Genomic DNA, 22,242 nt, shown 5'->3' with positions numbered 1-22,242 from the left:
AGGGTACATAATCAGTTATCTGTCAGGACAGCTCTTCCTGCCCACAGGTCCTGTCCCTGTGCTTTAATAAAATCACCTTTTTGCACCCAAGATGTCTTCAAGAATTCTTTCTTGGCCGTTGGCTCTGGACCACCCCACCATCACCTTAAAACTTCATCATTGTGTATTAAATATCATGGATTATGGGCAAGTGTAGGATTTTTATTTTATTTTATTTTATTTTATTTTATTTTAATTTTTTTTAACGTTTATTTATTTTTGAGACAGAGAGAGACAGAGCATGAACAGGGGAGGGGCAGAGAGAGAGGGAGACGCAGAATCTGAAACAGGCTCCAGGCTCTGAGCTGTCAGCACAGAGCCCGACGCGGGGCTTGAACTCATGGACCGTGAGATCATGACCTGAGCCGAAGCCGGATGCCTAACCGACTGAGCCACCCAGGCGCCCCAAGTGTAGGATTTTTAAAGTCAGAAAGTGAGAAGAGTTTATGGTTCAGTTTAGGTCTGGACAGGTTTCCAGCCTTAACTCTATGGCTCAGGTTACAAACGTTTCCACCTAAAATCTTGTTTGGTAAAATCTGATAAAATTGCATCCTTGTCCTCTAGGTGGGAAGAAACATAGAGATAATTTGGGGGGGGGGGTGGAATCCCAAAGTACTCAGAATAATTGACCTCCAAGTTCAAGAATATAAGTGCAAAGAGGTGTGTTTTAGAGACTGGATGGATTCGGTTGGTGTGAAGTCAGGGAATCGCAGGAAGGGGTGCTGGGAAGGAGGCTGGGAGCCTGTCCAGATAAGCGTGGTGCACGCTGGAGAGGCTGGGTTTGATGCTGTGCTCAACTGGTTGGCCCTACTGTCTCTATGGGTGGAGGGGGGTCGCCAGGCGGGGGTCCGCAGGAAGTGAAGAACCTGGAAGAGGGTTATTTGCACCTTCCGGAAAGGCAACAACAGGGACTGGATAAGCGGCTCCAGTGGATGGAAGAGGAGGAGGCAGGGGTGCTGGAACGGGCAGGTGGACCGGACGCCATGGTGACAGGAAGTGCCCTCCCACCGTGGAGCCCAAGCCCTGGAAATTTCTCTTCTCCCGGACAGAATTCTCAAACAGTGGAGATTTTAGGCCACTTAGTCCCACCAGTGAGTCAGAGTTTATGATGAAATCTCTTCTGCTCTCGAGTCATTGAGCAAGGAGAAAATAGTGAAGAGAGCAAGGAATTGATAACAGCAATGGAGGAGCAGTGCACAATTTCCCATGACTTTGGAGAAACTGAATTTTCTACTTGCGCATCAGTTTCTTACTCAGTTGAGTCAACACTGGATGTTTACCTTGGCCAGGTCATGTTTAGACTTTGAATGAATCATCTCCTCTACTTTTTTTTTTTTTTAATTAGCTCTGTAAACTTTGTATTATTCTCCCAACTTCATAAAGACCAGAGGCACACAGGGCAACTTGCCCAAAGTCACACAGCTTGGGAAGGATAAAGGAATGGAAAACATTGGTAAGTAACAAAAACGTTATTTTTGAGGCTTTATATTTTAATGTCCATCGTTCTTGAGCTGAGACAGAGGCCGCCAGGGGCAGGTGTCAGGTCAGCTGTCCAGAGGTTCACACGGCAGGAAACCGGGCTGTGGGAGCTTTGGGGCTGGGTCAGAGGTCATTGTTTTGGGCTCCCCCCCACCATCCCCCAGTAGATTAGAGGCCTTGGAGGAGAGATGAGGAATCTGGCATAACAAAAGCGTCTGTTTTCCAAGAGAGCTCAGGAATGCCCAGACTCAAAGAACTGAGCCCCATCAGACTTGGAGGCGGAGGTTGCCCTTTGTGTGGACCTGGAGGGGGGGTGGTGACAGGCTGGTGGAGAGGACTTCCCACTGGAGGGAGGGGGGCGGGTAGAAGAGAGAGCTGCCCATAGACCCTCTGTGGGGAAGGCTGTGGGAAGAGAGGTGTGGGGAGAATCCGGAGGGCCCGACGTCTCCCTGTTAGTCCTGGAGGGCCAGCCCAGACACTCGCCCTCAACTTGGAATTCAAAGCCAACCTGCACGAACCTTCACCTTGTCTCAGTCATTTGGCTTCCTGTCGTCTGGGGCCCCGACCTGCCAGTCTGCACGATGGATTTTTTCCTTGCCCCTCCTCCCGAGAGCCGGAAAATAGGGGTGGATTGGAGACAAGAAAAAAACACTTTAAATTAATATAATAAGACAATCAGTGCACAGCCTGATGATAAAGTGCCATGAATGTAAGAGTTTGATGAACTCAACCACTTGATTCTGATGTCCAAAGGCGGGGGGTGGGGGGGGGGAAGTGAGTGGGTTTTTTTAAGCTTTAAAGGGCTAGTAATCTGATGAGGAATGTGCAAGTTTTTTCCAGGATTACAAACCATAGGAATAGGAAACATATTTTAGCCATGGGGATGGGGGGTTGGAGAATGTGGTTTGGAAATCGAGGCTGTAAATAATCTACAGAACAAGAGGGGGCTTTGCAAGGACAAGCAGTTGTGAATTGAGGAGTGTGACTCACTCAGGCCTCAGCACCTGGGATCCAGAAGTGCACCGTATTGTACACGAGAGGGACAAGGAGGCTGGGAGGCCTCCGGGGAGGTGGGGTGCGGTTAAATATGTTACTGAAGCGGGGTATCCAGCAATATCCAGGCCTGTATCCCTCACCCAGTCCCAATTTTAGCAGAGACAATTGAGCAGTTGGGAACTCGATAAACCAAGAGCTGCTGGCTGAGAGGCAAAGCGTTTTTATTTGTGCCTTATTACCATTTTCCTTCTCAGGCCCTGGGGCTTCCAGGAGATTAAGAGCACTTTTAAAAGAAGCGCATTCAGAATGGTAGGTTCTCCTCCAGAAAACTGGCAGCCGCTGGCAGTTCCCTCCCCCGTCTGGTGTGCAACCCCCCCCAACCCCCCCCCCCCCGCCCCCGCATACCAGACCGAAGACAGCCAGGCGGGTGCCTCCGCGCCTTTTAACTGTGGCCAATCTGATAAACACAGAATGCATCTGTTCTTATTTATACGTCTTTGATTATTGGTGAAGGAGAACGTTGTATGCCAGCACAGACGCCATTTGGTTTACTGCCTGGCGCCCATGTGTCTGTTGGGCTGCTTGTTTTTTCTTACTGATTTGGGAGCGCTTGAAGGCAGGTGTATCATGAGATATTAATGTGCTTCCTTCACATTTATTGCAAATATTTTTCCTCCCTCAGGGCCGGTTTCCTTCCACCTCTCTTAGAGAGGCCCTCGGTGGTCCACAAATCATGATACCCCGAATGGTATGTGGGGTCTGTGTGGTCCTGTTTCCAGTGACTTTACTGCAAGGCTGGGGAGGCTCTCTCTGCATCTGGACACTACCCTCCACTCAGCTAAAGCAGACAGTAATCTTCAAGGACCATGGGCCCTTGCCCTCACCTTTTCATAATTCTGCCAGAATTTATATGAGTCCCAGGCCCTCATCGCACTGGTGAGCACTGAGTGCACGTGGGGGTGTGTGTGGGTGAGGATGTGGTTTAAATTCTACATCCCCGCTTAATGCCCCAGAAACCCTTGCCGGCTTGCGACTGGCCTGCACGGGCTTGGCTAGCGTGTCAAAAGGCTGCCAGAGTGTGGGAGATCCCAGCGTCCAAGACCAGAACCTCACACACTAGGCATGATGGCACAGTTACCGGCCTCCTCCCTCTTCCCTCTTCTGCTAGTCGGCGTCACGTGCATGAATCCCAAGCCCCCAGAGAAGGTGAAGGTGAGTGAACTTCAGAGGGGGTGGGGCGGGGCTCCAAGGTAGAGTCACCCTTCTGTCCTTCTGTCCTGCGTCAGTCATTCTTGCAAGACTCCCACCTCCGCTTGCTTTCTTCTTGTGCTTTCCATTAACCTTTCTTTTCTTCTTGCCTCTTCTTCAGTCCTATAAACGGTGTTCCTTGAGCCGAATCTAGGTAGGGAAGAGGCTCCTTACTGTGGTCCTTGCTCCTCTCCATCCCCCTTTAGGGTCGCCTGGATACCCTTCCAGCCACGTCAGGAAAGGCCTCAGCTGGGCCCCAGGCAAGGCTGGCGTGGGCATCACAGTGGGCGGCAGGGTTCGGGGGAGACCGTGGGCTAAGTCATCTCCATGGGATGCCCACAAAGAGGAGGAAAGAATCAATGTGGAAGTTTTACAGATGGATAAAGTCACAGAGCTACCAGAGAAGCATAAGTCACGTACAGAAATAACTGGAGGACTGAAGCAACTGAATTTGGAATCAAGTCTTGGATTCTGGCCTCAGTCTAGTCCCATTTCATGGCTCCGTTGCCTTATTGAGGCGACGTGTGTGTGTGTGTGTGTGTGGCGGTGGGAAGACAGCTCAGGGATGGATAGCTGGGATCTAGGTGACTTGGAGGCAGAATGGGATCATGAAGTGAGAGGCGAGCAAACTCTCGTCCTTAGCGGGGAGAACACTTTTGGTCACCCTTCACCTCTGGCAGCCTCTGCCATCTCATTATGAAGTCGTGGGTGACAGTGTCTACCTTGTGGGTGGGTGAACAGTAATTATGACACGTGCGATGTGCTCAGTAAAAGGCAGCTCTGGAAAGATCTTCCTACTGCTCTGAAATTGACCAGAGAACGCTCTACTTTTGAGACTTGATGTGCTTTTCTGCCACTGCGTGCTGCCTGGTTGGGTATGAAGGCCCTGGACCCTGGGCTCTAGAATTTGCTCAATGAAAAGCTGAGTCTGGAGGTAGAGGAGACCTGTCATGTGGACTTAGATACGTTGGAAGCAGCACTGAGCTTCAGCAGTAAGTACCACAAAGGGCTCTCCAGGCCCAGAGTCTCTCGATCCCCACACCCTGGTACCCAACATGATTGTCATTGATTTTCACTGCAGTAGCAAAGGGGGAAGAAGACAAATCATGAAAAATGTTCAGCTAAGCACCGGCACCATGGACATGGAGATCGATGCTTTCACACAACATTCTCAGTTTTGCTGGCCTGCATGTCTCTGTGCACTTAGGGGAAAGCGCAGAGGCCTGCTTAGAGGAGGCAGCCTTCTGACTAGGGGCAGGGACTGAGGCCCGCAGCCCGGTGTGCTAGCGAGAGCAGCAGCCGGCCAAGAAGGTTGGAGAAAGTCCGGTTTTGTTTGTGTGGCATCAGGACCGGTGCTGGCTGGCTGGCTGGCTGGCTAAAATCCTTTCTAGTCCCTTGGATTTCCAGGGAGTCTGGGTTAATCCTACTTTAAATCTGGACCTTCCTTATCGCATTTCGTCCTTCTCCCCTTTCTCTGACCAGTTCCTCTCTGCCTTTGTCTCACCATGAGGCTTGGTAGCTTCCTTTTCACACTCCCTGGATTCTGTGAGGCTGTGCTGATGAGCACTGTGGAGTCCAGACCCTTTGGGTCCCTCGTGGACTCTACAAGAATAGAGTGGGGGAAGAATAAGGCGAGATCTGCCTTGTAGAGGAATTGAACCTAAAATCAGGCAGCGAGAATGTCATGTACAAAGTATTTCCATAAGTTATATGGAACTTATTTGTGTCACATAGAATCCTGCTCAAGTATGCTCAGAAGATCTGGGGAGGAACAGGACAGACAGAGCCAGTGATGAAGGCGAGAATTCGATTCCTAGAGCACCATGCGGTGGGGGGCTGATTATGTGAGAGCAGCTGCTGCTGGACAGATGTTCGCGGCACCAGCGGATGGTCTTGGGCTCTCGCTGTCCTCTACTGGGAGCTACAGAAGGAGCATCACGGTGGTGGCTTGTAAAACCATCACACGAGTAAGAGAGACGTGAGGGACAGAAGTATCCCAAGCAGGGCTGATGTTAGCTTCTAGAAGGTAAAACCTGGAAGGCCGCTTGAAGAGCTGGTGGGAATCTAGATGAATGTCTTCGTCTTACCCGCAGGGGAACTGAGGGTCAAGGATGAGAACGGCCCAGGTTCACAGGAAACTGGGGAGCAGAGCTGGCTTTGGATCCCCAGGCCGGAGTTCCTTCCACACCACGCTGATGCGTGGAGAAAGCAGTCGGGAGGCCTCGGGAAAGTTACAGAAGTGACCAGGCCGTCCTCAGGTACATAAGCCATCCCACACCTGCCCTTTTGTGGGAGAGTCTAGGCGGGACACCTTCAGTCCAGAACCAGCAAGAAGCCTCATTTCCATGGAAGCACAAAGGGCAGCGAGCTTTTCTCTTTGGCCTCCCTTACTTCGTGAATCTCTGCTCTTTTCACCTCATCCTGGCACGTTTCCCAGCGCCCTACCTCTGCCAGGATGACGGGAGGGGACATGACTGCCTGCTGCTCAAACACCATTGGCTGTCCAGTCACAAGACATATGTTTCCATCGTGTCGTGGACGCCTCAGACAAGCCCTGTTTGTCTGCTGGTTTGTTTTCGGTTAATGCAGCCGTTACCGTTTGAGGGCGCTGACAGATTTCACAGGTGTTAGGAACCGTTACTAATATTATCCTTTTAAAAATCTTCCAGATGGATTGCTACAAAGATGTGAAAGGCACCATCTACGAATATGACGCCCTCACTCTTAATGGAAAGGAACACATTCAGTTCAAGCAGTACGCGGGCAAGCACGTCCTTTTCGTCAACGTGGCCACCTACTGCGGTCTGACGGCTCAGTATCCTGGTAAGAATTCAGAGCCACTGTCCTTGGGATCACAGTTTCCTGCTCAGCATGTTCTAAATCATAAGTAGAATTATGTTCTAATTACGCCTTGAAGTAGATCCTCACGACCCAGTGACTTCATTCCCTCATGTCAGGAGCCAGCAAGCAATGGCCCACGGGTCGAATGTGGTCAGCCTGCTCCTGTGAACAAAGTTTTATTGGGACACAGCCATGCCCATGTGCGTCCATACTGTCCGTGGCTGATTTACGCCTCAAGGCCGAGTTGAGTAGTTGATGATAATAGGGATGGAGACCATCTGGCTTGCAGAGTCTAAGGTGTCCACTGTCTTTATGCAAAGTTTGCTGAGCCCTTCCCTACATCCTGCCTCTGCTTTGCTCCTGAGATTTCCGGGAGAATAGCGTATATCTGAGGACTCGGGGCCTCGGCGCAGATTCCAGAAGTCTTGGTAAATACGAGACAGCATTGATGTTTTTGAGACTTTTCCAGGGTAACTTGCGAAGGCAGAGGCGGCGGGGACGGGCTGCAGCTGTGTCTGTCCGGAGAGCTGGCCCAGCAGGTGGGGGTAGAGGCGAGTCGTCCGGCTGCACCTCAGGGTCTCCTGGACGTGGTTTCCCCGTCTCTGTGCGTTACTCAGGGAGCGATTTCATCTTTCTCGTATCTTCGGCCATGTGGTTTCGAAGCCGGTGAATAATGAACAGGATGGATTTTAACCAGAAGTAGAGACACTTCTTATGTTTGAAGTAATAAGAGTTTCATTTTTTTGTTGTTTTTGATTATGTTGTGTTTTGAATAGGTAACATGTTCACAAGGCTCACAAATTATAGGAACCAAGTCTAGACTGAGAAGAAGTCTTTCCAGCTCCTTGTCCCCCTCTCTCTAGATGACCAGTGTTATGTTTACAGAATCCGCAAATTCTTTTTTCTGCCCCCCCCATTGTAACATAATGTAAATACTGCTTGTCACTTTGCTTTTTGTTTTAATGAAGTACTTTATTTATTTATTTATTTATTTATTTATTTTAAGTAGGCCCCAAGTCCAATGTGGGGCTTGAACTCACAAGCCTGAGATTGAGAGTCACCCACTCTACTGACTGAGCCAACCAGGCATCCCACTAAAGTACTTTAGAGTTCAGACCACCTCCTCATTCTTTTTAAAGACTGAATGACACTCTATTGGACTATAATTCATTTTACCAGTTTACGGTGACTTTAAAAATTCATGTATTCAGTTCCCACTCTGTACAGAACAGACAAGGAAACTGAGGAATAGTTTCCCAAGGACTGAAAGATGGGATTCCTAATTTATTGTCTCTTTCCCAGAGCAAGTGATCATGTACGATGACTGAAGACAGGTAGGAAGGATGCGGGGAGAGGTACTGGGGAACCGTATGGAATCAGGAAGCCAATCTCTAGTTCGTAAAGAAAAAGGAAAGAAGAAAGAAAAGAAAAGGAAAGAAGAAAGGAAGGAGGGAGGGAGGAAAGAAAAGGACTAAGAGGAGGCTCCTGTTGACCAGTTGGTTGTGGAGAATCTTCATGGGACCGGCTAGTGTCTGTCAGGGCACTGAAACCATCTAGCCCAGAAAGGGTTAACAAAGAAGCTGATGACAAAAATCTGAGCAAAGGATGGGAAGACAGTGGAAGGAGGCAGGTGCAGGCTTGTGTGTTCCGGCATGTTGGTGAGGACTGACGTAGAATATCCTGAGGATGTTGAAGAACACCGGGAAGCTGGGGCTTGGAGTTTCTCTGGCTCTCTCTGCCCATCAGGTCTATTTCCTGCTCCACCCAGGGACCCAGTCTGTACAGAGGAGAGAAGCCCATTATCGTCGTCTGTGTCTTTTTCTTAAAAAAAGAAAGAAAAAGAAAGAAAGAAAGAAAGAAAGAAAGAAAGAAAGAAAGAAAGAAAGAAAAAGAAAGAGAGAAAGAAGGAAAGATTGGGGCACCTGGGTGACTCAGTTGGTTGAGCCTCTTGACTTTGGCTCAGGTCATGATCTCTTGGCTCGTGGGCTCAAGCTCTGCATTGGGCTCTGTGCTGCCAGCTCGGAGCCTGGAGCCTGCTTCGGATTCTGTGTCTCCCTCTCTCTCTGCCCCTCCCCTGCTCACACTCTATGTCTCTCTGTCTCTCAAAAATAAACATTAAAATTAAAAAAGAAAGAAAGAAAGATTCAGTCCTGCAATTAACCAACCAGGGAAGGCAAACACTTTTTTTTAGTTGTGGTTAACAAAAGATATAACATAAAATTTACACTTGTAACCATTTCCAAGTTGTAGTGACCAGTAGTGTTAAGTGTGTTCACACTCACAGATCTGGAGACAAACCTCCAGAACTTTTTCATCTTGCCAGACTGAAACCGAACCCATTAAGTAACCCCTGCATGCACTGTCCATAAGCAGTCACACCTGTCACAGTCCATAGTAACCTGGTGAGGTTTTGAAGAGTAAAGATGACTGGGGGCCAACTCAGAAGAAGGGCCAGAGAATTCTCTGGGATGGGACCTGGGCATCCCTGCTTTTCAGGAAGGGCCCTCTGCTGATCCTGATGTGCCACAGATTGGGGAAATATTACCCTATAATAAAGGGCTTTTGAATGCGTGTCTGGAGCTCCAGCACGTAACTCCAGCCCTGTCACTAAAGGTCTTTCCAGCTAGAGACTTTTCCTTCCCTGAGCCTCTGTCTCCTTCTCTGTAAAATGGGTGGCTCCATAGATCTTTCTCTACACAAGGCAGAGTCTCCGGCCAGGCCACCAGACGGTCTCTTCTCTTCCCACAGAACTGAACGCACTTCAGGACGAGCTGAAGCCCTGGGGCCTGGTCGTGCTGGGCTTTCCCTGCAACCAGTTTGGGAACCAGGAACCAGGAGAGAACTCGGAGATCCTTCCGGGGCTGAAGTGAGTGCCTGCTTGGGCCCACAGGAGGCCTCTGCCCACCTTTCTTCAGTCTGCGGGGCATGTTCACACGAGGCTTCCTGGGTCGGGGGTGGGTTACACCGACATCAACTTTGTCCTCCCCTGACGTGGGTCTGGCGGTATCTGGACACTCTCCTTCTCCCTGGGAGTGAGGTCTGGACGGACCGCAGAGGAGCAGGACCGCAGAAGGAGCCGGAACGGAAGCAGTGCAGGGGCACAGGCTTAGGTTGTGGAACAGAGACAAGTTACGTGAATCAGGGAGCCTGATGTAAATAAAGAATGGCCTTATTAAAAAAAAAAAAAGAGGTTAGAGTGGGAGAGAGCCAAAGCATAAGAGACCCTTAGAAACTGAGAACAAATTGAGGGCTGATGGGGGGTGGGAGGGAGGGGAGGGTGGGTGATGGGTATTGAGGAGGGCACCTTTTGGGATGAGCACTGGGTGTTGTATGGAAACCAATTTGACAATAAATTTCATATATTGAAAAATAATAATAATAATAAAAAAAGAATGGCCTTATTTCCCTGGGCCCTGTTTTCTGTATCTGCCCTTCTTCCTGCCCTTCCCATGACCCCCAGCCCCGGGGCCCCCCACAGTCTTCTCTCCTACACTCTGGAGCTCTCTGGCAACTGTGAGTCATTGCAGGTATGTGCGTCCAGGGAGAGGATATGTACCGAATTTCCAGCTTTTTGAGAAAGGGGATGTGAATGGCAAAACAGAACAGAAAGTCTTCAGCTTCTTGAAGGTGAGTGAGTTACTCACCCAAACCTCTTCTTCCCTCTTCCCTTCCTTACAACCAATGTGGTGGAAAAGGGTCTCATGCCCGCAAACGGGATGAGATCTTTGCAAGAGATCTCCAGCTCAGCAGAGGGATCGGGGTTTCATTTGTCCATTTATGAAGCTCTGGCTTTGGTGATGGAGAGCGCTGTGTAGAACGACAGTGTTTCTGAGGACCACCCTGCATGGTGAATTCATTCATTCAAGGTACATTTGCGGAGTCTCAGGCAGTTTCCTAAACAATACGGATAAAAAGAAGACACAGTCCCTACTCCTTGATGGGTTAGTATTGGAGAGGGAGATGTAGAAATCAACAGGTTAATAAGTGCCTTTGATAAAACGCTGACTTTTAGGTACAGAGAACTGGAGGCCACTTTTAGGCAGCACCGGCTCACGTCGCGATTTTTATACGCTCTCAGCAAATGGAAGAAAACAAGACAGTGTAAGGACGGTTTCGGAAACTCAACTGACTTACAGGGTTTCCCGTTAGTCTCAGATTAGGACGTATATAGAATTTATTCTTACAGTAACCTTTTTTAAATTAAATGATGAAGTGATGATGTTTCTGAAAGGTTTTGTTATTTGATGAAACAAAATGTGGAACTCCGTGTTGGTCCCAAAGGTATTTGTGAGATGCTTCTGGTCCAGGAACCCTGAGACCTGGAGAAGCACATTCTAATCTAAGCCATTCACTTTGCAGAACAGGAAACTGACAGCCACAGAGGTGACGTGTCTTACCCACAGCAGCATGGCTGTGTGATCACAGGGTCACGGGGGGGGCAGGAGGAGGGAACAGACTGTTCCTGTAATACCGACAGCCATCTTTAAAAAAATTTTTTTTTTAAACATTTATTTATTTTTGAGACAGAGAGAGAGAGAGAGCATGAACAGGGGAGGGTCAGAGAAAGAGGGAGACACAGAATCCGAAACAGGCTCCAGGTTCTGAGCTGTCAGCACAGAGCCTGATGCGGGGCTTGAACCCACAGACTGTGAGATCATGACCTGAGGTGAAGTCGGACGCTCAACCCACTGAGCCACCCAAGCGCCCCCCGACAGCTGTCTTGATGGTTGCCATGGTGGCAATCAGAGTTGTTGAGAATCACAGGAAATCAGAGTATCTAGGCATGGGAGGCGCGGATTCCCCGTGGGGGAAAGTAGCAGGAATGATGTTGTTTCTCTGCTCCAGCTCTCCTGCCCTCACCCCTCTGAGGTGCTGGGCTCTTCCAGACACATATCCTGGGAGCCGGTAAAGGTCCACGACATCCGCTGGAACTTTGAGAAGTTCCTGGTGGGGCCCAACGGGGTCCCTGTCATGCGCTGGTTCCACCAGGCTCCCATCAGCACCGTCAGATCGGACATCCTGGAGTACCTGAAGCAGCTAAAAACGAAATAGGAATCCCGTGTGTGGGGCGGGAGCCATCCTGCTTCTTACCTGAAGACGTTTTTAAAAAATTCCGTGTTTCACTACGCTGTCTTCCTAAATGGCCTCCACTCAACTCAGTCACTCTATCCTGCCGAAGTTCCCCCTCTCTACCAAGTAGATTGACGCTCAGAAGGCTGCTGCTATTTCTCCTTGTAAGAGTACGGACGTGGGAGAAGCACAAAACACTGGAAACCCTACATCCTCAGACGCCTGTTACAGATGTCATCACTCCTATCCGTCAAGGGAAAATCAGCCTTCCGTGAGGATGGGTCAGTCTGCCACAATATCCTGGAGAAGTGCGTTCCTAGACACCACGTTGCCCCTGCTCTCTCCACCCGACAGGTGTAGAAAGAACAGTGGGGTGGTAGCCACACAGTCTGGGTTCCACCTCATAACGTTTTCCCTCCCCTAAGGACAAACACGCATTGTCAGTTCCCAAGTCTTTTCAGATCATCGTTCACCAGTGACACCCACCGTCCCACATGCACACCGACCTGTCATTCTGGTTTAGGAGCCCTGGGGTGGAGTGGGAGCAGGGGACTGCCTCGCATGAAGGGAGGGGCATCTCCAGAGCCTCCCTCTCACTTAGATCCTACAGAAACTTTCCTAGGGTCTGACCTCTAGTGACTCAGGCTACGACACCCGGGCCAGGCACCCTTGGAAGGATGGGCTTTCCTCTCTCCACCCTACGTTCCTCAGCATCACAGCCAGCCCTGTCCTGTCCCAATAAAATGTTTTCTGCAGCACCTGGCATCACTGTGGTGGTTTTTATACCTTGTCCTGTGCTCAAACTTGTCTCCTTTCTCTGTTCTTTCTCACTGTAACTACCAGAGATGGTGTGTTTCCCAAATTACCTTAACCCCTTGCCTAGAAGGAACTGTCCTCCCAGATCCTTGGAAGGTTGCCACCTGGTGGCTCTGAACTGTCACCCCTGATTAGGAGTTGTCTCAGGTCAAAGCCATGTCCCCTTTCCAGGGGCAGCTTATATCCAATTACAGTCAGCAGAGGGTATAAAAGGCAAGACCTGACTTCCCAACTTGGGACAGCTCTGAAGGGCCCGTCCTAGCTGCGGAGACCCCCAAGGGTCTGATGCCTTTGTGTTGACCCTGAAGTAGTGTTCCAGTAAACTCTGAATGCAGATCTCCATCTTTTAGTCCCTACAGGTAACCAAAGGGGATCTGAGACATAAGATGCTAAAATGAGAGTTAATAAATTTTTTTTCTAGTCTTGACTTGCTTTTGAGACAGAGCAAGACAGAGTATGAGCAGGGGAGGTGCAGAGAGAGGGAGACACAGAAGCTGAAGCAGGCTCCAGGCTCTGAGCCCGATGCAGGGCTCAAACTCACAAACCATGAGATCATGACCTGAGCCGAAGTTGGATGCTCAACAGACTGAGTCACCTAGGTGCCCCATATATATACATATATAGATATACATATGTATAGATAGATAGATAGATGATAGATGAGAGTTTTGAAGCTGAACTGTCTGCTATCTGGCTGGCAGTGTGGGGGGTGGGGGGAGCACAAACAGCCAGAATACAGACCAGCAGGTGCAGTTTTTACAACTCTCACCAAACATGCCCAAGGCGGTCACACTGGTAGCTCCATGCGCTGGTGAATGTGACGGATCAGGCACTTGAGAAATGTGAGAGAGTGGTACTTTTGAGGTGATATTATTTTAAGGCAATTTTAAGGTTGTTCTGAGAAGAAATTGATGCTTTGGAGGGAGATGCTTAAAGGCTGAGGGTGACCTCTCACCAGATAAAGGCTAACTGTGAAAACCAGAGTGCCTCCCCAAGAGGAGATAAAGAACTTCTCATATCCTGCAACTCAAGAGCACAAAAGGCAAAGGTTCAGGTTCAAGACTTAATCGTAGGAATAGGAGGACTCCAAAGAAGGTTAAATCCTCAAACCAGATTATCTCCTATGCTCAAGTCACATGGCCTGGATTGGAAAAGAATAGACCCTTGAGGCATTGGATGGATACATCTGGTTGGATGCATTAGAACATCTAAATCCCCAGATTTTCCAAGACCCCCAGCCCTCCTTACTAAGGGTAAGCACGTCCTTCTTGCTTGGTGATAATGCAGAGGCCGGTGCTCTGCCAAACACCCATTCAATATCCGCCCAAAAAGAATTAGATTCCAAGGGTTCCTGATCAAGGGGCATGAAACACAAAGTTAGCTGAAAGAGAGTTCATGGATATTGGAGCATTTTCACTAAGTGCAGAGGTTTTACACATTGGCAAGAACCAACACACCGTTAGGATTCTCCTGTTTGGACAAAGGAAATGGCCCTCATCAACTGTGGTAGAAATGCCAGGACTATTGTGTCTAATGACAGAAAGGAGGGATCAAAAGCTCCGAAAAGTAATGCTGGAAAGTCACTGAAGACAAAGTATTGCAGGAGTTTGAAAACAAAAAAGAATGTGCAGGATCACGGAGAAGTGTGTGGTGAGTGTGGTTCATGAGAGATTCTGCTACAGAAGTGTCCTCGCTGTTAACGATGCGGATTATAGGGTCCTGAAATGACTCGGGCCAGAGATGGCGGCACTCATACATCAGAATCTGTGTGGGGGGTGGTGGGGGTGGGGGCAGGCAACTCTGTAGAGTGTCGGAGATGATTAATAAAACACGGCATCCCTAGAAGCAAGGGAGATGAACAGCCAACAAGGTATCATTGTCTGCATAATCAGAAGAACCTAGAATACATAACCAGTAGACTGAGGGCAGCAGCCCCAATTAAAAACAAAACCAGCATACCTTGCTCAGCTCTGATCTTGAACCAGAGGAAAAGCCAAGTCCTGAGGAAGTGGGACCCTGCAACAGCACCACAAATATAGAGAATATAATTTCCCCATTCCTTCCCTAAAGGGACTTGTGACCATTCACTCAGCAGCCATAAACTCAAGAAAGAGAAACACCCTTACATTTCAAGGACTGTTTTAAATAAGGTCCAACTTGACATTGATACTAGAAGGCCCACTGTGTCATCATGGCCCCTGGTTAGAATGGAGGCTACAGGGTCCAGGCAGCAAATGGAGTCTTGGCCCAGGGCTGGCTAATCCACTAAGGCCATGGATCCATGGGGCGGAAATTTCTCCTGTCCCCAAATGTACAATTAGAATGGTATTTGTGGGAGTTGGTGTAACCACTACATTGACTTCTTGGCATGTGGTCTAAGGAACTATCACAGTAGGAGAAGCCGAGAGGAAGGCCTGAGGCTGACTCCCCAGTTCCCAGCTGGGCCAGGAAATGAAGCCATTCAGGTGAATGGAAACCATCCTCCCAGGGACCGTGACAGATGGACCATAATGGATCCCTATAGTAGGGGATCCCTACTATATATTCAGGATCCCTATAGTATCTCCACTTAATGCACCAGTTTGTTCCCTACAAAGAGTAAAAGAAAGAGTCTGGAAAATGACAGGGGACTACCTACCACGATCTACACCGAGGAATAGCCCTAATTGAAACCATTGCATCTGATGTGGTATCTTTGTTAGAAAACATTAATTTATACCCTGTGATTCTTTAAAGAAATATGTGGAAAATGAGATTTAGTATGACCTTTTTTGGAATCATTAGTTTAAAAAAATCATCTGAACACCATAATAAAATCTTACCCTTGACTCATTACACTTTCTATACATCCCAACACTATCATCTTATCCCCAAACCTGGCTCAGAGAACATCTACATTTGTTTAGAGTTAAGGACATCGATCCTTTGGGAAGGGTCAGAGACTGACTTTTCAGCTAGGAAGGCCACATTCCTACTCAGAAGACAATGTTTATGGTTTTGGGGTCAGAGACAAGAGGGGGACAATGGGTTGGTCAGACGTTTGGCCCTTCCCCAGGACCAAGTCCTGAGCTAGCTCTTTAGCTCAGGCTGGGCTACTCCCAGGAAGAGAAGACAAGGGATCAGAAGGAAAGACAGTCTCTGTTCTGGAGCGCTGGTCCTTACACTGTAAAATGTACCTCAGCACCAAATATTCTCTTCATCAGAAAACAGGGAAAGACATCCGGCAGCATTGATTAAACTGTGGTATATCAGTGGATGGACTGAACATTGTGCAAATGTGTAATAATGTGGAGTAACAGGTCCAACCCAATAGCAAGGACTATATAAGTGCTTCCTATAGCTTGCCCATCACTGGAAATAGTTTATGTTATAGTGCTAAATAAAAGTAAAATAATACAGCAGGTCAGGAGCCGTCCCTGCCACCACCAACATGGAGACTTTGTACTGAGTCCTGTTCTTAGAGCTCAAATCTGCATTCCCCACCCCCCCACCCCCCACCGCTGCACCGCTGAAGCTGAAGACGCCACCCTGGGTGCACATGCTGTTGGCCATGACTGTGTACGCTCTGGTGGTTCTGTCTTACTTCCTCATCACCGGAAGAATAATTTATGGTGTTATTGCTGAACCTCCAAGTGTTGGCTGTGTGACAGATGAACATGGGTGTCAGAGACCAGTAGCTTTCCTGGCCTACGGGGTTAATGGACAATATGTTGTGGAAGGACTCGCATCCAGATTCCTGTTTAGAATGACGGACTCAGGTTTCACAATCCTGGACGGATCAAATGCACCAAACATTCCCACACTCAGTAGATGTCTTCTTCTAACTCATTGGATTCGTCTGTGTCCTATTGAGTTTTGTCATGGCTAGAGTGTTCATGAGAAAGAAACTGCTGGGCTATCTGATGAGTTAAAATGCCTTTTGAGAAGAAATCAGTGGACATTGGATTGGCTCCTGTTAAAGTTTTAAAGGCTGTTCCAACCTTCTGGTGTGAAATGTGGAAAAGAATGGAAAGCAGCAGTGAAGTGAACCCTTCGTCCACTGAGAATACAGGAGCATGTTCAAGCCTGAGCTGGAATGTCCTCTTGGTGTCAGAGAGACCAAACTCATCACAGTACTTCTTCCTGCTGGACCATACTGATGTCCCAACCAGGTTAAGTGGCATCCCCTTTTTAGTTTTTCAGTTATAATTTTTTTTAACATTTATTTATTTTTGAGAGAGAGACAGAGTGGGAGCAGGGGAGGGGCAGAGAGAGGGAGACACAGAATCTGAAGCAGGCTCCAGACTCTGAGCTGTCAGCACAGAGCTGATGTTGGGGCTCGAACTTACAAACCCTGAGATTGTGACCTGAGCCAGTCAGGTTCTCCTGTTTTTCATTTCTTAAAGAAAATATACTCATTTCTACAACTGTCATATTGAATAAAGTGACTACTTTTTTACAGTTCTTTTCACATTTTTTGGAGATAACACTTCTGACTTTTAAAAATTAATGTAAAATTGGAAAGCGAGATCCCATAAGTAGAGAGCTCTGGACGGATGGTCAGCTTTACCCATGGTGCTTTGCCTCTAAACAGAGTGTGTGACAGTTACTGCAGATATGTATGCAAGACTGTTTCATGCCCAATACTATGTATTAGAAGTGCAGAAATAATTTTTCCAATTAAGAAATACGTAAATGCGTGTGTGGATATGTATGAGTGTGTGTGTGTGTGTGTGTGTGTGTGTGTGTGTAGTTACAGCCTTGCCCACTCCAAAAATACTCCAAGAAAAACCTTCAGAGAACAAAGTCTGAAATGAGCTACAACACATGGAAACAATGGGTTTGTGTGTGAGACCTTAGAAAAATTCTCGCGGAATTATCACATTGTTTCCTGCATCTCCTTAGCCCGGGTTGCAGCTGTGCATTTGCAAAACAGTGTTTTTCCTGAAGGAAATATTAGCTCTCCGAAGGTTTCGGGGTAGGAAAGTGTCTTAACATCGTGGGGTTAGAGCACAGGGGCGAGGGGTCGGGAGGACAGGTGTCCGGGCGCGGGAGGAAGGCCCGCGGGAACCCCCAGCTGGAAACGCAGGTGGAATTCGCTCCTGGGGGCGGAGCGGGAGGGGGGGGGGGCTCCTCCGAGGGTACGGAGTCTGCGTCGCACGTGGCCGTTTGGACCGATGTGACCTGTCGTTCAAGTGCTTTCCAATCCCAGCTTGGGTGTAGGGAAGCCGCGGGGACGAGAGCGGGGAACCGCGACCCTCAGCCTCCAGCTTCCGCGGCGACGGCGGCCCCGGGGATCCGGGACCGGGCTTCCGCCCGCGGCTGGAGGCCTCGCTCGCACGACCCGCTTCCGCAGCGGGCGCCGCCTTTGGCCGGAAGCATATATTAACGCCACCTCCGCGGCCCCACTCCCGCACGGCTCCAGTGGCGCAATCGGTTAGCGCGCGGTACTTATAAGACAGTGGCCGGTGGGCGATGCCGAGGTTGTGAGTTCGAGCCTCACCTGGAGCACTTTTACCGCGCCCGCTGCGGCGGCCCCTGCGAATTCAGGGGAGCGGTGGGGAGACCCTTGGGTGGGGGGTTGCTGTCGAGCCACTGTGACCTCATCCCCCGGCAGCCTCCTGCGGGGCCAGCGCCCGCGTTTTTGCAGCCGCCTCCTCCCGGCGGTCGCCAGGACAGCTGCTCACCGTCGCCAGAGACTCAGGTCCAGGCTCCACGTGCGCACAGGAATTATAAAACCACTGAAAAGTACTCCTATGTCTGATTTGTTAACTGCAGGAAATCAGGTTGTTTTTTTTAGTAAGTATTTCCGTGGAAAATCTGTCTTTGCACCCGTTCCCTTACCTTAGTTTCTCCGCGGCTCTGGGCTTGGGTGGGACGCTCGCCACGCGGGCCCGCGGGCCCTGCGGCTGGCGCCGACGACGCAGGTGCTCAGCCCCAGAAAACCAACCGACCCATCACCGCCTCCGAGCTGCGCGGGAAACCCGCGTGTGGCCCCACCTCACCGTCTGGGTCTGAAACTTTACCGGAGGCATCCTGGACACAGAGTCCCCAGCTTCCCGAGGTGTGTGTGACGGTCCCCGTGCACATGCGTCAGTTCTCCGGGCGCCGTGACGGTTTGGAGTGTCCACAGCGACGGCCCACACTGAGCGGCCCTCCCTGCACGTGTAGGTTCACAACCAGGCTCACAGCAGCTTAGACGGACGCTGGGCAACGAAGGGATAGCAGATAGTTTACTTACCAACACGGACAACGGACGTAGCATAGAGGTTGTTCACAGAGTTGTTTTCAGTGTTAAAAGGACATAATAAATTATCCATTAAAAACGGCCACAAATTCCTCCCATCTCCAGGCATGTCCCTTTGCAATGTGATTTTGTAGCTACTTCCATCAAGAGGTGGGGTCTGTTTCTCTCCCTCCTGGTTGTGAGCTGATCTTGTGATTGACACTGACCAGTACAATGCTGTGGAAATGATTTTGCAGGGGCCCCAAGATGAGGCCTCAACAGGTTTTGCCACTCTTGGGACCCTGAGGCCCACCTTGTGAAGAAATTCCAGCTCGCCTCCTAGAGGGTGCACGGTCACATGGAGAGAGGGGCGCTGGATCCCAGCCAGTCCAGTGGACTCCCCAGACATGTGGGTGGGAACATTTTGGACCATCTGGTCCTAGTCACGCTGTCCGATGACTGCAGGCACGGCAATGGCCACAAGCAAAGTCCAGATTGTGGGCCTGCAGAGTTGCAAAAAAACAAAACCAAAAACAATTATTGTTTTAAGCCAATAAATTTGGGTGAGGTTTGTAACAAAGATGTAGATGACTGATAAAAGCATTTAACACAGAATAAGAACCTAAGATAAATTAGATTATTACTTTGGGGGATCTTCTCATTGTCCTAAGCATCGGGTCCTCTCTGCTCTTGCCGCAGGTGAGAGACTCCAAAATCGTTGGGGACCCCGGGCTATTTACGTTTATTCCATGAGTAAGCTGTCTCCTTGGGTCCTTGCACCGAACTCAGAGTTGAAAGTCAGAATTTCTGAACCTCAAGACTGAGGAGACGTATGAATGAGTAGGCAATGTCCACATTCCTTGCCTGCTTTTGCAAACAGACTAGCCATATTCTTGCCAGTGTTGCCTGTCCATCTCATAAGTGTACTGGTTTGCTTTATTACCCATGATAAGGAGACAAGGGGCTGATGTCCACATTGAGACATATTTGCATATTGAAGTAGTTCAGAGATACCAAGAACTCTGGATGCCAAGAACATTATATATATATATATATATATATATATATATATATATATATATAAAATGTATTGTTGGACCTCTATAACATAGAGAAATGTATTTGCCAAGAACAACACAGAGAAAACAAAAGTAAAAGGGCAGCTATAAATACCACCATATCAAAAATAACACTAATTGTGAATGGATTAGACAACCCAATCAGATGGCAGAGATTGTCATACTGGATTAAAAACAAAGATCTGGGGCACTGGGGTGGCTCGGTCGGTTAAGCATCTGACTCTTGATATCAGCTCAGGTCATAATCTCACGGTTCAGTTCGTGGGATGGAGCCCCGCATCTGGCTCTGAGCTGACAGTGCAGAGCCTGCCTGGGATTCTCTCTTGTCTCTCTGCCCCTCCCCCGCTTCTTCACACTCTTTCTTTCTTTCTTTTTTTAAATAATTATTGTAGTTTAAAAATTTTTTTTACTACTTTTGTCTTTTAACCTTCATGCTAGCTTTTTAAAAATGTTTATTTTATCTTTGAGAGAGAGGGAAAGCGAGAATGAGTGGGAGAGGGATGGAGGGAGAAAATTCCAAGCAGGCTCTGCGCTGTCAGCACAGAGCCCCGATGCAGGGCTCGAACTCACAAACCTCGAGATCATGACCCGAGCTGAAGTCGGACACCCAACTGATTGAGCCACCCAGACGCCCCTCACTCTTTTTTAAATGTTTATTTATTTTTTGAGAGAAGGAGAGAGACAGAGTGTGAGTGAGGGGCAAAGAGAGAGGGAGACAGAATCCGAAGCAGGCTCCAGGCTCTGAGCTGTCAGCACAGAGCCTGATGCGGGGCTCGGAACCCACAGACCATGAGATCATGACCTTAGCTGAAGTGGGACGCTTAACTAACTGAGCCACCCAGGCGCCCCAACTCTCTCTCTCTCTTTAAAAATAAATAAATAGGGGCGCCTGGGTGGCGCAGTCGGTTAAGCGTCCGACTTCAGCCAGGTCACGATCTCGCGGTCCGTGAGTTCGAGCCCCGCGTCGGGCTCTGGGCTGATGGCTCGGAGCCTGGAGCCTGTTTCCAATTCTGTGTCTCCCTCTCTCTCTGCCCCTCTCCCGCCCGTTCATGCTTTGTCTCTCTCTGTCCCAAAAATAAATAAAAAACATTAAAAAAAAAAATTAAAAAAAAAATAAAATAAAAATAAATAAATAAACTTGAAAAAATTAATGTTGACAAATTTGCCAATCTTTTTCCTCATTGTTGTCATGTTGTGCATGTTTATGAAATTCTTCCCTACCCCAAGTTTACAAATATATTCTTTTTTATAATTTTATAAAACCTGTATATATTTGTTTTTTACGTGTAAGTCTTAAACAGGTTTTTTTTTTCCTATATGATGAAGTACAGGTCAATACATGTGTGTTCATTTTTTCTAGAATTATTTATCTAAAATTCATTCCACCCCCCATCGGTAGAGTATCCACTTTCTCTATCCGGTGTCCACATGAGCACAAGTTGTTATGTTTGATTTCTCTTTTTACTGATCCTGGCCAATGCCATCCTTCTTCTAATTACTGTTGAAACTTTGAATGAGTCTTAATATCATATGGATAAATCCTCTCATTTTGTTCCTTATTTCACTCGTATCTTAGTTAATTGCCCATTTACACTTCTACATACATTTTAGAACTGAGTTCATCAATTTCTAAATATAAATTAGTTAGGATTTTGGAATTGCTTTGAATCTATGGATCAATTTGGGAGATGTGACATCTCTATAGTGCTGGCTATTTCATTCCATAGACTTGGTATGTATCTCTATTTATTTGGGTCTTAAACTCTCTCACTAAATTTTCATAGCTTTTTCCATAGAGGTCTAATGGACCTCATAGACGTCATTTCCCTTAGGTTCATTAGATTAAATACTGTTTATTTTATTGGATTTATTATTAAATATGACACATTTTATGCAATTTGTCCTATGACAATCAATGCATCTTATTTCTTTTTACAATTACCTATTACTTGTGTATACGGATACAATTGATTTTCGTACATTTATTTGCGTCCAGTACCTTAGAATACTCTGATTTTAATTATAACATTTTAGGAAGAATAGTGCAAGAGAAAAAATTCTAGTACCAGCCCTCTGACTATAGGACTATGCCTCTGTTACATGTGTTAACATACCCTAACAAGGTAGGTGTCTTAATCAACTTGACTAAGATGTTTATTCCTCACAGTTCTGGAGGCTGGGATGTCCATGATCAGGATGTCAGCGTGGGCAGGGCTGTCTTCTTAGCTGGCAGGTGTCTGTCTTCTTGGTACGTCCCCACACGGCGGCGAGGAAACTCTGGTGTTTCTTCCTCTTTTTATAAAGGCTCCCATCCCATTATGGGACAGCTCCACCTTCGTGATATAATCTCAACAACATCCCAAGGGCACCACCTTCTAATACCATCATATTGGGGGTTAGGGCTTCAGCATAAGAATTTGGGGGGACATAGTCCATGATTATAGGAGAGTTATAGTTGTTCTGTATACT

General features: G+C 48.1%; 1 protein-coding gene and 1 non-coding gene across 5 annotated transcripts; both read left to right on the top strand.

Moving 5' to 3' along the window:
- Positions 1 to 2,925: 2,925 nt before the first annotated feature.
- On the top strand, positions 2,926 to 12,431 carry GPX5 (glutathione peroxidase 5). 4 transcript variants are annotated; one of them, XM_058732716.1, is made up of 6 exons: positions 4,292 to 4,754; positions 5,497 to 6,330; positions 6,432 to 6,585; positions 9,352 to 9,469; positions 10,131 to 10,230; positions 11,449 to 12,431. In XM_058732716.1, exons 3-6 carry the CDS (start codon positions 6,432 to 6,434, stop codon positions 11,653 to 11,655), a joined length of 579 nt encoding a protein of 192 aa, XP_058588699.1. In that variant the 5' UTR covers positions 4,292 to 4,754; positions 5,497 to 6,330; the 3' UTR covers positions 11,656 to 12,431. The 4 variants fall into 4 exon arrangements, with proteins under 4 accessions (XP_058588697.1, XP_058588699.1, XP_058588698.1 ...); XM_058732714.1 differs by lacking the exons at positions 4,292 to 4,754; positions 5,497 to 6,330 and adding an exon at positions 2,926 to 3,726; XM_058732715.1 differs by lacking the exon at positions 5,497 to 6,330 and having other exon boundaries at positions 4,293 to 4,754.
- Positions 12,432 to 17,886: 5,455 nt separating this feature from the next.
- TRNAI-UAU (transfer RNA isoleucine (anticodon UAU)) lies at positions 17,887 to 17,979 on the top strand. Its single transcript is given in 2 exon segments — positions 17,887 to 17,924; positions 17,944 to 17,979. It is a non-coding gene; the product is annotated as a tRNA-Ile (tRNA).
- Positions 17,980 to 22,242: the final 4,263 nt, after the last annotated feature.

Source organism: Neofelis nebulosa, chromosome 6, assembly GCF_028018385.1.
Source record: "Neofelis nebulosa isolate mNeoNeb1 chromosome 6, mNeoNeb1.pri, whole genome shotgun sequence".
NCBI lineage: Eukaryota > Metazoa > Chordata > Mammalia > Carnivora > Felidae > Neofelis > Neofelis nebulosa.
This window is presented reverse-complemented; position numbering and strand designations above follow the sequence as displayed.